This window comes from Lolium rigidum, chromosome 7 (assembly GCF_022539505.1).
Source record: "Lolium rigidum isolate FL_2022 chromosome 7, APGP_CSIRO_Lrig_0.1, whole genome shotgun sequence".
NCBI classification, from domain to species: Eukaryota; Viridiplantae; Streptophyta; class Magnoliopsida; order Poales; family Poaceae; genus Lolium; species Lolium rigidum.
This window is the reverse complement of record NC_061514.1, coordinates 36,385,132-36,401,026: the sequence shown is the minus strand read 5'-3', so window position 1 is coordinate 36,401,026 and position 15,895 is coordinate 36,385,132. Positions and strand designations below refer to the sequence as shown.

The 15,895-nt window shown below is 43.3% G+C and overlaps 1 protein-coding gene across 1 annotated transcript; it reads right to left on the bottom strand.

The window, feature by feature from the left end:
- Nucleotides 1–13,276: 13,276 nt before the first annotated feature.
- Nucleotides 13,277–15,071, bottom strand: LOC124669173 (chloroplast envelope quinone oxidoreductase homolog). Its single transcript, XM_047205854.1, has 4 exons — nucleotides 14,991–15,071; nucleotides 14,303–14,441; nucleotides 14,043–14,134; nucleotides 13,277–13,957 (listed from the first exon to the last, which is right to left on the bottom strand). The coding sequence occupies exons 1-4, from the start codon at nucleotides 15,069–15,071 to the stop codon at nucleotides 13,277–13,279; spliced, it is 993 nt and encodes a 330-aa protein (XP_047061810.1).
- Nucleotides 15,072–15,895: the final 824 nt, after the last annotated feature.

Here is a 15,895-nt window from a genome sequence, read left to right as displayed (position 1 = left end):
TTGAAATTGCTCCAATGGTCACCAAAATTGTTGTCGAGCACCAAAATTATGGTTTCATGAACCAAAAAATGTACATGTTCGTTGCACACAAAAGTTGCTTTGCCGCACACGAAAGTTGTTTTGCTACACAACAAAGTTGCTCTGTCGCGCATCAAAGTTGCTGTTTATAAAAATTCGTCAAAATTTATGAAAATGTGGTCTAGTTTCGAAGCTCTCGTCGTGGGGATTCTCGAAGTGAAAACGGATTGTAATTTCGCAGCACGATTTAAAAGTTACAGCTTTTTAAAAAACAAAACGTAATATCAGCTAGCCTACCATTTATGTGACAGCTGGACCTCACATGGAGCTGTCGCGTGGTGCGTCCGCCCAGAACTTTGATTTGGCACGCGTCTGCTGGAAAGAATTCAGGTTGTATTATCGTAGACTAACTTGTCAATGTTATTTTTCCTAGGGATTGATCATGCGAATCACTTATTAGAACATCCAACATTAACAGCGGGGACGCTAGGGAAGGTTGGAATCTGAGTTCTTGGTTGGTAATTTTGGCAGTTTACTTCCGTTATTATCTATAACCTATATGCATTTTTCCTTATGCAAGAGATTAACACTTGGAACCCTGCCATAGCAATTCCATTCATGCTTTACTATGTTTCTGCCTATTTGATATGCTTGTCTTGGAGCAACTGCGAAGGTGATTTGAACCTGACATTTGGTCATTCTTAATGCCAGTTTACTTTATGTGGACAACCTTGGCATTACCCAACTCTAAATCTGAATGTCTGAAATTCGCATCTCATGAAAAGCAACATCTAGTTGGTTTTAATCTGATATCTGGTAAATATTGGCTTATTCATTTGGCAGCTCAAGTTTTTTATTATTTGAAACCAGCTGACTTGGTCTTAAATGTGATATCTAAACACAGATTAAGGACAATGGAGCAGGAGGATTAGCATTTCACTTGATGGCTGAACCTAAAATGACAGGCATGTCGACCACGACTAGTGCACGCAAGAGAAGGACCTGCAGCGAGCCAGTATGTGCTTAGTACATGCATCTTATCTTATCTTGTGCTTATTTGTGCTACATGCTGTTATCTGATCTCTGCATTGCGTAATACATGTTTGAATAGTTAATTGTTGTAACTATGTTTGCAATATTACCAGAATGCAGTTTTAATGAAGCAATCATCATTAGAAGATAGTCGCCAAAGCGACCCTGTGCAACATTATGATGTAAGTCTGTGCTTAGTACAAGTTCCATACATTGTCTTATTTATGGAACTTGTTATTATCTTATATCTACATTGCATAATAAATGTTTGAATAGTTCACTGTTGTAACTATGTTTGCAATATTACTAGAATGCAGTTGTAATGAAGAAGTCCTTAGTAGAAGATAGAGCGCAAAAAAGGTTCCGGGGTGAGCCTATGCAACGATATAATGTAAGTATGTGCTTAGTACTTGTGACTATCTCATATCGACAATGCTTAATACATGTTTGCATAGTTCATCGTTTAACTCTTTTTGCATTATTATCAAAATGCAGTTGTGATGAAGCAATCTTCATCAGAAGAGAGGCCCACAAAAAGTTCTGATCTTTCTTCTGATGCATCCTCTCATAGCCGTCAACCTAGACCATTCCTTTCATCAAACAGTAAATATCTCAAGGATGTACTTTATAAAAGACATGGTATTGCTGCTTTAAGATCTGTGCTGATATGTTGACCAAGAGTACACACGATTCAATCAAGGCGATTGCCAAATGTCAACGTGTTATTGATGATGCTAATAGAAGTCCTCAATGATTCTATGTAATTTTTTTATTTGGGCACATTAATTGCCTTGTAATTTTCCTAGTTATTTTATTTGTGTATGTAATTGTGTGTATCATTGATACCAGATTTTAGGCTCATGAAATTTAATGCAAGTTGACTAGTCAAACAACCAGGGCCCTACAACAGATTGTGCCGGCCCACTTACAGTAGTGTGGGACCCACTTTCATTTTGGGTCGGCCCACTTACTTATTGGGCCGGCCCGTTAACACGATAGTGGGCCCCACCTGTGTTTTAGGCCCGGCCCACTATCTTGTTGGGCCGGCCCACTTGCTATATGGTGGACCCCACATGCTAAATGGGCCGGCCCTTTAACAGGAATGTGGGACCCACCTGTGTTTTAGGCCTGGCCCACTATTTTGTTGGGCCGACCCACTTGCTATATTGTGGACCCCACAAACTAAATGGGCCGGCCTTTTAACAGGAAAGTGGGACCCACCTGTGTTTTAGGCCCGGCCCACTATCTTGTTGGGCCGGCCCACTTGCTGTATGGTGGACCCCACATACTAAATGGGCTGGACCTTTAACAGGAAAGTGGGACCCACCTGTGGTTTTGGCCCGGCCCACTGGCTTGTTGGGCCAGCCCAGTTGATCTATTGTGGACCCCATGTACTAAATGGGCCGGCCCGATAGCAGGAAAGTGGGACCCACAGGCTAATTGGGCCGGCCAAATAACTACTTGGGCCGGCCCACTTGCTTTAAGGTGGACCCCACTTGGTAAATGGGCCGGCCCGATACCAGGAAAGTGGGTCCCATATGTCTTGTGGGCCGGCCTTTTTGCCTGTTGACCGGTCAAACGAGTGCATTCGGCCCGGCCCACATGCTTAGTGGGCCGGCCCATTAAAGTTTTGACCAGTCAACCGTAGAGGTTAGGCCCGGTCCACGTAACTAATGGACTAGCCCAGCTATATAGTTGACCGGTCAAACTAAGTCAGCTGGCCCGGCCCGCAAACTTAATGGGCCGGCCCGCTTAAGACGTGGCGGACCTCGTGTGGGCCTACCATCTACCACGGGGTTTCAGCCGGTTAACGCCGTTAACCGCGGCTAACGGCGTCCGCCACGTGTCGGCTTGCATGACGTCGGCGATCAACGGGCTCCCGGAAACACTTCTGCAACGGTCCGATTTTCCGTGGCGGAAGGGCGCCCAAGCGCGACATACCGAAAAAATCGTCGTAGGACTTTGCCTGACGCAGTTTCGACAACAGAACCCATATCGTCGGGTTAGGCCCATAGGCGACGAAAAATACCCCTTAGCGGACGATTTTGAGACGTTGTCTATCAGAACTTTTCTTGTAGTGATCTCCGTTGGTGAGGTGCGGTGGCTTAGTGCTCCCGAACGCCACAAGAGGCCTCACCTTCAGGTGTGGTTGCTCGATGCACACCAACGCCACAAAGGCCTCACCCCAATATGCGGTACTCACACCACACACCGAGCGCCACAAAGGCGCCTCACCTTATTCTCCGGTGACCCTCGCCAAAAAGGCCTAGGTCACGGTTCCACTAAGGGATTTCCTTCGAGGCGGAAACCGGGCCTTACACAAAGCTTGGGGCACGCATCCACAACTTAATTGGAGGCTCCCAAGAAATCGCCACAAAGGCCTCAAATCCGTCTAGGGTTCCAAGAACCCAAGAGTAACAACTTTCTTGCTTTCACTTCCACGAATCACCGTGGAGAACTCAAACCGATGCACCAAATACATGGCAAGAACATCACTAAGATGCTCAAGTCCTTCTCTCTCAAATTCCAACAAAGCTACAAAAGCTATTGGGGGAATAAGAGAGGAAGAACAAATAGGAGGAGGAACACCAAATTTCTCCAAGATCTAGATCTAGTGGGTTCCCTTCACAAAGAGAGGGATTTGATTGGTGAAGATGTAGATCTAGATCTCCTCCATCTTTCTTTCAAATAGATGCAAGATTCATGGGAGGGAGAGGGAGATAGCAAGATCAAAGAAGGTCAACAATGGGGGCAAATACGAGCTCAAATTGATAGGAAACATTGGGGAAGAATACCCCCTTAAATAGGGCAAGAGAAATCTGCCCATTATGCACAAAACTCGTCAAAACCGGAACTTCCGGTCATTTGGGACGGAACTTCCGCCCCCCAGAAGTACCGACCAACTTCCGGGTGAAGTAGGGCGCCCCCGGAATGCTTACAGTATACATTTTGCGTGCATATTCGTCATTTCCGGAAGTTCACCAGAAGTAGGGCAGAAGTACCGGCCACCGGAACTTCCGGCCAAAAAACTGCTTCACGAAAACTTCAAGAACTTTTGCATCCGGACTCGGATTTTGATGATCTTGAGCTCATTTCGAAGCTAGTAACAAGCTCTACAAGATCATGCAGGGAACCATCATAGTCCAGTAAGGTAGGATAGAAATAAATGATGAAAGGTTTGACATATCTAAAAAGGACATACCGGTAAAACCTCCAACCTCGAAAATGCAATGAGTTGCCCGTTCAAAAACCATTCTTGATGAACTAGAGCTTGTCATGAGAATAAACACAAGCTCTAAAATATCACATGGATAAGATCCAAATAACAACCAAAAAAGATGATGCAAGGATGCAAAGGTTTGAGCTCTCCAAAGGATACGATCGAGTTACTCACTCGAGAGCCCTCTTGATAGTACGGCAACTAAACTATACACCGATCTTCAACTACATATGATACCGGTGAGAAAGAAACCCTATCAAGAGCAAACCTTAATCTTGCGCATTCCACTTGAGCTCGATGATGACGGTCTTGACCGCAACAAGATGGAACGCCTTTCTTGATTATGCTTGCTTGACGAAGTCTTGTGGATTGCTCCCCCATAATCCATCACGGGAGAGCTTCTTCTTCGTCGCATATTCTCATATCCATGATCACCATATGAATGGCAAGATTCAAGCAAAGGATCTCTTCGAGATGGCTCATCTCGAACTTGCACTTCATTTCTTCATTCTTCATCATGTTGATGTCTTAAAGTTAAACTTGAGGGATCACTTCATCTTCATCTTCAAGACATACTTGACACTTAATATTCTTCATCAATTTGTTCTTATTGCAACGTTGAAGACAACATATGGTTCAAGCATTGCCTATGGACAACTCCTACAAATATAACTCAATGCAAACATTAGTTCATAGGAATTGTCATTAATTACCAAAACCACACATGGGGGCTCCATGCACTTTCATACAGTTATACAAAAAAATGCAGTGATACGATTGTTGTGGGCCTAGCTACCATGGAAACCTCATATTCTGGTTGATGATTCCGTTTTCTACAAAATTGAGAGTACATAATGCATGGAAAATTGTTCAATTTGTGTGCATCTACTGATCAAAATGCATTGTTACATTTGAGTAAGCACAAAAAATCTGAAAGAATGCTCCAATTCGTCAACATCCAGTGACCGAAAATTCATTGCAAACACGTACTTAAGAACACATGGAAAAAATAGTCTGATTGCTGCAGATTTGCTAAACAGGAATGGAATTGACTTCCAATAGTAGAGAATGGATTAGAGAGAGTGGGCCGTCACGGGAGCTATTCATACCGAAGTAGATTAATTTCCAAGTGGATTATCTTGGTTTTGCGCCAACAAACACTTACTTGCCTATCAAAATAATCCATAAGATGACAATGTTTTACTTGAAGCATGGAGATATATTTTTCTGTACTGAAACAACTTGAACCCTCCAAGTGACTGCACATAGCACAGTAGTGCTTCTAACTTTCTTTGCACACCATTGTTTTCTTACATACATGGAAAGAGAGCTGGAAGAGGAGGGCAAAAAAACTCAGTTTATGTAGAGTTTCCCGACAAGCATACTGATCCATCCTGAATTTGCATCAAAGCGATCTTATTTATTCTCAGTTCAGATAGGAAAGCAAACCTCATTTGGTTTTGGTCCTAGACAAACACTTGGGCATCAAAAGTTATCAATCATCTTTATTGGAAAATCTCGATCAATGCAATTATTAAGTCCCCCGAAAAATAAAAAGTTGTAGACAAAAACCACAAAACAATAGATAATTAAGGCAAAAGGAGGACCAGAAAAGAGCAAAGAGGATCACCGATGAGCTAGCATAAGGTCATCTCATTCCCAAGTGAGCACACACCTGTCCACGAGCTCCCTATAGTCTTGGGTGAACTTCTCATTAGATCGAACCCAAATCCTCGTCAGCTCCGACCATCAATCAACATCTAGGTAATGCTAAATAGGAAACGGGATGATAACTTATTCTGGATGTAGAGAACCGAGAAGTATCTGGCCTACGAGATGAGGTGTGATGGTGGTAGTGGGGTCGTTTTCATGTAGCGATGACAAGGAGGCAGAAAACGTTATCGTCGGGAAGGATTTGTATCTAATCAGGAATCAGAAGAACTCTCAAGCACGCAGGCGGACAGCCCCGAAGACGCATGTGGCTATGTGGCACCATGTCGCTCCTCATCGTAGATGCAGCTGTGTGTGTGGGACTTGAGTAATAATTGCGATTTTTTCTCTGATTTAGAGCCTCACCATCATTCTTCGATCGAGCTACCTAAGTCGATGGCAGCGCTGCGCCGCGGTGTAATGATGGTGCTCCGGTGATGGCGCCAGACAATCTTGGTTGCGGTTGTTGTGGAAGCGGTTGGGAAACCCCAAGAGGAACGTGTGATGAGCACATCAGCAAGTTTTCTCTTAGTACGAAACCAAGGTTTAATCGACCAGTAGGAGAAATGCGTGACTTCTGAAGGTGTTGCTAGCTGACTAGTGGCAGGGCGCACTACCGGCGTCAGCAACAACGTGAACCTGCACACAACACAACCAAAGTATTTTGCCCCAACTTACAGTGAGGTTGTCAATCTCACAGGTTTGTTGAACACAAAGGATTAGACGTATCGTGTGGAAAGAGATGTTTGCATTAATTAAAGAGAACATAGCTTTACAGTAAGTAAAGGAGCAGGATTGCAGTGGTTGAATTTATCAGTTTAAAGGAAAGGACCGGGGTCCATGGTTCACTAGAGGTGTATCCCCATAAAGATAAATAGCATGCTGGGTGAACAAATTACAGCTGGGAAATTGACAGAATACCGACCATACATGACAAGATAATTACTATGAGATTCATTTGGGCATTACAACATAATACATAAAATGTAATCCAACTGGGTCTATGTCTAATAGTCCACCTTCCGGTTATCGTCCGAACCCCTTTCAGTATTAAGTTGCAAGCAACAGATTATTGCATTAAGCAATGTGTGTAAAGTAAACAATAGAATTACCCTTGGACAAAACATTGTTTTTTTTTCCTAGTAGCAACAACACATCTACAATCTTAGAAGTTATTGTCGCTCTCCTAGATTACTAGAGGCATGAACCTACTATCGAGCATAAATACCCCCTCTTAGAGTCACAAGCATCTACTTGACCAAAGTATCTACTAACAATGGAGAGCATGCAAGATCACAAATAACATATGACATGAATACATAATCGACCTCAACATAATATACAATATTCATCGGATCCCAGCAAACACAACATGTAGGATTACATAAGGATGATCTTGATCATGTAGGGCAGCTCATGAGATCTAAACACGAGGCACAAATTGGAGAAGACAACCATCTAGCTACTGCTATGGACCCATAGTCCAGGGATGAACTACTCACGCATCACTTCGGAGGCGGGCATGGCGATGTAGATGCCTACGGCGATGATTTCCCCCTCCAGCAGGGTGCCGAGAAGAGCTTCAGAACCCCCCAAGATGGGTTCTACAATGGCGGCCGCGACGGAACTTTTCATGGATGGAGGCTCGGGTATTTAGGGTTTTCCCGAGATCGTGAATAAATAGGCGGAGAGGGGCGACGTTGGTGGCCACCTAGGTGGGCCACACCATGCCTTGGCGCGGGCTAGGCGTGGCCGCGCCAAGGGGTGGTTTGGCCCCCTGTGGCTCCTCTTCGTCTCCCCTTCGGACTTCATCTTCGTTACGGTAAAATATTGACTTCGGCTTTTGTTTCGTCCAATTCCGAGAATATTTCATGTACAACTTTTCTGAAATACAAAAATAGCAGAAAACAAGGAACGTGCACTGTGGCATCTTGTTAATAGGTTAGTGCCGGATAATATATAAAAGTGTAACAAAGATTGAGAAAAACATATATGAATTTGTGTAAAACAAGCATGGAGCATAAAAATTTATAGATACGTTTGAGATGTATCATGTAACCAGGAAGCAAACAAAATGATGGGTTGGATGAGGACGATAAGGATGAGGATAAATTTGGAAGATATTTTTTAACAGAAACTCGGGAAGGGTTGTTGTGCTATGCGAAACAGATCCAACAAGAATCGTGTCGTGTGGAGGAAAAATCTTTATCACGCCCCATGCGAGAGAAAAGTGGGCGAGGGAGACATATTTTGTTTTAGCCCCACGAGATTAGGAGGTATTGAGCGCGGTGGCATTTTCGTAGAAAGTCAAAAGTGTGACACCAGGCATTCGCAGTTTTCACCTTAATAGTAAAGATGTGTTCCAATTTGATCAATCCTGCCCAAAATTGTGATGCACCATTTGTTAGAAGCTTCAGTTAGGGTTTTCTTCTGAAGTTACTTTTTTTCAGTAAATCGTGTGAACCTCTTTCCTCATTTTCTAATCTTCACAACCATTTAGATAGAAGACGGATGTTTCATCAAGGATATATTCAGAACACCTAATGGAACTAAGTCTTTGAGAGTAGAAACACTTGCTTAGTGGATATACCTAGTTTATTACTAAGCGGAGTAAGGCAATGGGGGGAAATCAGCGAGTTGGTCACTCATAGAAAACCCGTTGCGAGCGACACACCATGGAAACTAACTCTCAGAATTCATAGTACAAAACTAAAACACTTATTTCTACAAAAAAAACATTCAATCTTTTGTTCCAAACTCAAATGTTATCGTGTTCCTCGTTATCCAAGTAATTGAAAAAAGCAAATATCCTCCCCTCATCCGAGGCCAAAAAGAGCATGACCAAGCAAAACTTTGGCAAATAGACTAGGGATATATTGGTGGCCCAATGGTATAACCAATATTTCAGCAAATAACACAAGAAGTTGGTGAAGTGTAGAAATAGTGTCATAGTTTCCATCTGATCACAAAAGAAGCAAACAAGAGATCGTTTCTAGTTTCTTCTTCTCATATTTTCTATAGTCAACACAACTGGATCATTTGCCACATGAAGATTTAAATTTTACAAGGTAATTTGACTTTCTACAACTACTTATATTTCTTAACATAAGAGATTCAAGGCACACGACTCTATCAACTAAAGCACTAAGAGAATGACTGTTCGCACTAATTAGTCAAAATGTCGTAACATTAGTACAATAGTTGAGAGTATTACCTAATTCTAAATATAATATTAGAAGAGTAGGAATTTCTAGCCCCTAGCACCAGTGCTCTCTTTATTTAACAGCATACAAAATCTTGTTTACATGTTTTAAAAAATTGCTAAAAAAAATCTCGATGTAAATGATATATCCTCCAAAAGTGCAAGATCCCATTGAAAAGTTCCAGGCGAACTGTCTTATGCCATCATCAAATATACCTATATTGCTCATGAACACAATGAGTCTGCTACTTGCGTTGTCATCTACACAAAAACCATTTCAATAAGGAGTTTCATTCCATTCGACCCAAGAAATGCCAAGTTCCACTATAAGAATGATAAGGAAATTAACAAACGAGTCTGAAAATAATATGTTTAGAGTTCTTAGAAGAAAGTAAACAAGGTACCTAAATGCTAGTCATCTATTTAGTTCCAAGGAACTAACACCTATTACAACAACATCACATCTTTAATGGAGCCAAACGACCAAATTGCTAAAAGCCTCAAGAACATCCCGCAAGACCTTGTGCAATAACAACCCAGTGGGATTAGAAAGCTTCATAACATCAACATAATGATCCTATAGAAGGTCCTAGGATATCCTGAAGCTTTTCTTGAAGGAGGTGGAACAGTTCCCTTACAAAAGAAAGTAAAAGGACGTGTATTGCCGTTTGACATTATGGTGGATTACAATATTCCAGTTTGTCCAACCATGTAATGTACAGTTTTGTGTTTATTCAACTGATCGTATCTACTTTCGAGACTATCTATGTTAGTGACAGGTATATTAGTTGTCATATAATAAAAATACATGATATGATAAATCTTTTTTTTAGAAAAAATATAAATGTGCTAGAGGATCCCTTCCCAAAAAATAAAATGCATAGTGCTAAAGGCCGTGTGGCAGGTTAACTAGGGAACAAATTGGATTGCTAGAATATCTCGTAAAAATGTAAAACACATCAGGTTAATTTGGTTCATGGTATAATTACACAAATGGATCTTCCTAATCAACTAAAGGTGACATTTTGTTTGTGACTGATATATCAAACCATGGTATAATATTTGCATGTAAATATTTGATGAATCAAACTAAACATTTCATATTGTTGGCTCACATTTGATAGCATGCATATGTTTCAAGTATTTTAAACTGATTTTGTTCTTTTGTGGTTGCAATTGTACTTGCAAATGGCTTGCTATAAATTTGTATGGGGGACAATGCCTTAGTCGGAGGAGAAAAGGGAACGACATATGAGCCCTACTTTTGATATATATTTTTCTGCACTTAAATAAAAACCAAATTTGACTTATGAAATAAAAGTTCTAGAGAAAATAATCACTTGCCTTGCTTATGTTGGTAGCAAATGGACAACAAGATTCGTTACAAGCTAAAAAACGAGCAAAAGCGGATCATGAAAACTTAAATGGTATTGTGTATATATAGAGTAAGTATCATTCAACATGATAATGAAATTAAGAGTGAATTCCACTTTTTAACACTAGTTGTTCACTTGTGACACAAATTACCCTATTTTGTGAGAATTTTTCTATATTAGAGCATCTTCAGCCCCTCCCGGCGCGTGGTGCCGCGTTTGGGGGGAGTCTATTCCCAGCCGCGTCCCTAAACTTTTTTTTTGCAAATGCTAGTATTTAAACACACAATAAATTTAAACACAGGAAACATGAATAAATATGTTTTACAAAAATATCTGAATGGAAATTGAAAAAACAACAAATCGTAACAAATAGAAGTTCAACTAGATCAAGGCTCCGACACAATTGATGACTCTTCTTTCAGCCTCCACGGATGCCCTACGAGACCATTTTGCAGTTGAGCATGAATATTTGAGTCATGAATTTCTGCATGCATGGCGATGAAATCAGAAAAGCTGCATGCGCCTAGTGAAGAGGTGATCACATCTGCAAGAGGGCCCTCACACTCACAGGGACCAATATGTCTGGCTCGAGTCTTCTGGTCACGCTCACACAAGCATGCATCACATCCCACATTAAGTCTTGAGACCAATAAGAGCAGGGTACCGAACAACAACAAATCAAGATTGGAGCACACCAAATGCCCGCTCGACATCTTTCCTGCAATTCTCTTGGCGCTCAGCAAAATCGTAACTCTTCTGACCTAAAGGCGCTAGGATTGTTTTGACAAATGTCGCCCACTTGGGATAGATGCCATCATCTATATAGTATCCCTTGGTATATTAGTTGTCATTGATCTCATAGTTGAATGGTGGCGCTTGACCTTTCACAAGTTTCACGAACACCGGAGAGTGATGCAGCACGTTGATGTCATTGTGCAATCCGTCCATGCCAAAAAAAAAGAATGCCAAATTCAGATGTCGCAATCCCACAACTTCTATTACCACACTGCAATATCCATGATGTCCTTTGTATAATGCTTGCCAATCAAACAGACAACTCTTCCATGACTAGTGCATGCAACCGATGCTTTCAAGCATCCCATGAAATCCTCTTGTTGCATTTTATTTCATGATATTAGTAGCCTTTGCTTCATTTTGCCCTCTCAAATTGTCTTTGCCAAACTTTCCCACCACGGCTACATAATTTATACATGCATTCGATGGCAGTGGACTCACTCATGCAAAGGTAGTCGTCCTGTGAGTCAGCAGGGGATCCATATGCAAGCATCCTCATGGTAATGGTGCACTTCACCTTGAAGTAGTTGTCGTACTCTCTCACGCCATGAAGAATTTCCATGTACACATTCTTGCTCATCCGTTAGCGCCTCTGAATGCCCGCTTGTGTTGCCTGGTCCACTAAGTACTCATTGTAGAGCATGGTATATCCCTCCAATCTTTGCCGCGGCTTGGAATTCTTTCTTGCAGGCTTTGAACCTCCATGGAACGCCCCTTCTTCCTCTACTCTGTGTCATCAAGCATTTTTTTGTAGGCAACCGATGATTGACACGTGCTACATAACGTCAGCATCGAAGTCTTCCTCGTCATCCATGATTCGCTCGATCATCTCGCCGTCACTATCTATGTCTATGAGTAAAAAAATGGTTAGCAATCATTGCCGGCAAGGGAGGCAAGAACCACAACAGGCGGTGCCTACAAGACAAATAGTTGACACATTCAGTACGCGGAGAGGCCGCTGCATTTGGTGCCGAGTTGGTGAACAACCAACTATGCCAATGGATGGCTAGGCACGAGTCGCTCTGGATTCCGAAGCAAGTGAATATTTCATTGGAATGACTGACGATTTGAGCGGCGGTGGAAGGGGTGGGTGTGGCGAGAGGGAAGGCGCATTGCAAAATAAAGGCAGGAGGCAATGGCGCCGGCTGTGGTCGTTGTCAGGTAGGGACATGCGTCGCTTTTAGTTGCGTCGAGCGCCCCCGCAACAACCCTTGTGTAGCGGGGACAGGCTCGGAGCGCTGAACACTCTATTGGACCGCCTCAGAGTGAATCGGCGTTTGGGACGTGCGGCTGGGGTTGTCAGATGTCCGGCGTGGCCCAAATCTCTTTGGGAGACGGTTTGGGGACGTGGTTGGAGATGCTCTTACCCATTTTAAAATGGTGGATCAACTTTCGTTGATGCGTGTTCTATGAGTAAGAGCATGAGGTGATGATATGGAAAATAGAAGCCTAGACATGATTGTCGATGACACCCTCCGAGCTTTACATAATTTGTCGCACCAAATGGTCCTAACATCCCTGTCATATCTAAGAGAGTGGCTAAAATGGGATAAAACTGGGATCAATATTTCTTAGATAGACTATTTGTGTAAAATTATCAATATGTCTCTCACAAATAGGCAAATAAGGGCTAAAAAAGTGAAATTCATTGGAACAACTGATTATGACTTCGGTAATTTCAAGATCAAATCCGCCGGCTCAGTCTTCCGAAGGTACTCATAGGGGTAGGATGTACGTGTATGCGTTCATAGGGGTGAGTGTATGCGTGTGTATGTGAACGTCTATGTTTGTAGTGTGTTTTAAAAAAATCTGAATAAATAAATATACATTACATCCATGGACCTCACATAAAAAAAACACAGATGGAGAAATCAACACTGAAACTTTTATTTTTTTTGCGGGTAAACACTGAAACTGACATGATCACATCTCAACAATGACCTTCCCCGTGGCATGGCCGCTCAAGCTCTTCTCCCACGCGTCCGCTGCCTTCTCGAATGGATGCCGCGAGTCGACGACCGTCTTGAGCTTGCCTTCCTTCACCAGCTCAAGCAGAAACCTCAGGTCCTGCATACCCAGCGACAGGATAACCGTGGACAGCTTCTTCTTCGAGAACAACGTCAGGATCGATGCGACAAAGTTGCCGAAGTTGGGCGCTACGTCGACGACTCTGCCGTGGCTGCAGAGACTCGGCTTGAATGCCGACCACTTGCCGCTGTTCGTGGTGTTGATGATGTAGTCATACTTCTTCCCGGAGGTGTTCTTCAGTGCAGCGCCTTCCGGGGTCTTGTAGTCGAGCACCTCGTCGGCGCCGATGCTCTCAACAAGCTCCAGGTTGCGCGCGCCGCAGGTGGCGGTGACGCTGTGGTTCGCAAGCTTAGCGAGCTGAACGGCGTAAGAACCGATGCCACCGGACGCCGCCGTGATCAGGATGTTGCTGGCGCTGCCCGTGCCATCGAACTTGGTGCCGATGGCCTTCAGGGCCTGGAGAGCGGTGAGACCGGCAATGGGCAGCCCTGCGGCGTCGGTGGCGGATACGCCGGCGGGGCGGACAACGGTGACGCTCTCGGATGCTGCTACGTACTCTGCGAGGCCACCAGCTTTCTACAATTGCAAATCTTCTTTCAGGAATGACGCATCTCCAATTTGAATTGAAATGAATGCTAAAGATCAGCACGTCTGAAATTACCCAGAATATCAATTTCGACACGACTTTGTCGCCAACTTTGAGCTCGCGCACTTCGGTACCAACCTCAGCAATCTCTCCGGCAACATCGGTAACTGTTCCACAAAGCACAATCATTTTCATTATTTACAAGTAAAACAGGAATTATCTGAAATGATTCAGAGCCTTGTAGCATTGAAAACATCGAGAGTGCAGGATACAAAACATGGTGTGTAGGTTCAGTAAGTTAGTACTCCTGTTTCAGTAGATAGATGTATCAATACCTGGAATAAATGGAAATTTGGGGAGAAACGGACGTAGCAGCCCTTTCTGGATCCTACAATCCGCAGGATTGATGCTTGCTGCTTCAACTTTTATGAGAACTTCTTCTTTCTTCAGTGACGGCACAGGGATCTCCACATACTGAAGTAACAATAGACTGTTTTGTTCAATTCATTTGTTTTCAAGCAAGAGGATGGGCGTTGATAGCACTTGAACTAACTTAATTTACAAAGATCCAAAGAGTTGCTATATGGGACCAGAAATCGCAAATTGGAGTAGTATGAACTTCCATAACCGATCTGGCGAGAAGCAGCAATATTATATAGTTCCGTAGTCCTTTCAAGGAAACACACTGTCGCTACATTCCACATAATTCGTAGGGAAGCAATCATCTACGAACACAACACTGAAATCAACTCATTTGCCTTCACACCCCTTCTAGGAGCTGTTTCTTTCTTGGAAGCAACCATCTACATGATCTATCACAACCCTGAATTCTCTGATAAAGTCAATTGCAGCAGAAAAAAATGGTCGTATGGCTCCAAATGTTAAAAGTCAATTTGCATCGAGAAAACAAATCAAGAGTTTTTGCAAGGAACCGTATGATGATCTACCAAAGACTTCACCAAAATAATTATTCCAAAGTGGTTCAAGAAAGAAGCAAACTAGCCAATGCGAACTAAAGCTGACCTTGAGGGCTGCGGCACCACCACCGTAGCCGCTGTACTGCACCGCCCGCATGGTGGACGGCTTGATCCCGGCGGTGTCCATAACGTTGAGCTAAATCGGAGTTGTGCGGAGAAGAAAGCTCAACAGCATATAAATGGTACTGGCAGCGTGAGGCTGAGTATAGTATATAACGCACACTTGCAGATCCATGTGACTTGGGTACGAAGGGTATGAAAGGGGACTAGATAGCTCTTGGAGATGTCATCTGGAAACACTTCTTTTAGCACCACTTGATGTTTGACTACGACAACAGTTTACTTTGTGTATTCTACAAATTGTTGCCGCAGTCGCCACACCACGTAGTTCCAAATTGCCATGGAGACTTAGCAGGAGGCATGTCACACGTCATTAACAAAGATCAGTAATGTCAAATGGAGTAATGTAGGGGTGAATTCTATTTGATGCATATTGCGTGTCGATGCCTACAGGCTGGCCACTGGTGGGCCGGCCCAATGTGGCGAAGCATTTCATTTACTGTTATTTCTTCCATTTTTTTCTTTTTTTGGTTGAGTTTTCGTGTTTAAATTGTGCTATTTGTTTTCGCATAATCTAATAACTGCCTGGGCACTCCCGTGTCTTACAGCGTGCTCACGCGTCTCCTCCGTCGGATCGCGAATGGACGTCGCGGATGGAGTGGCGCTACCGTCCAAAATCGTGGCAGCGACATCCTCTTCCTCTTCCTTCGTCCGTTTCGAAAACCAAACCCGTGTTCATCCCCATTTCCCCTCCTCCGCTCTGCCCCGCGGCGAGCACCGCCCCGATCTCCACTCCCCTAATCAGCTCCCCGACGGCGACCAGTCCTACCAGAAGCTCCGGCGGGGGTTTCCTGGTAGTACTAGTAGTTTCCTGGGAGGTTCTACCGTCAG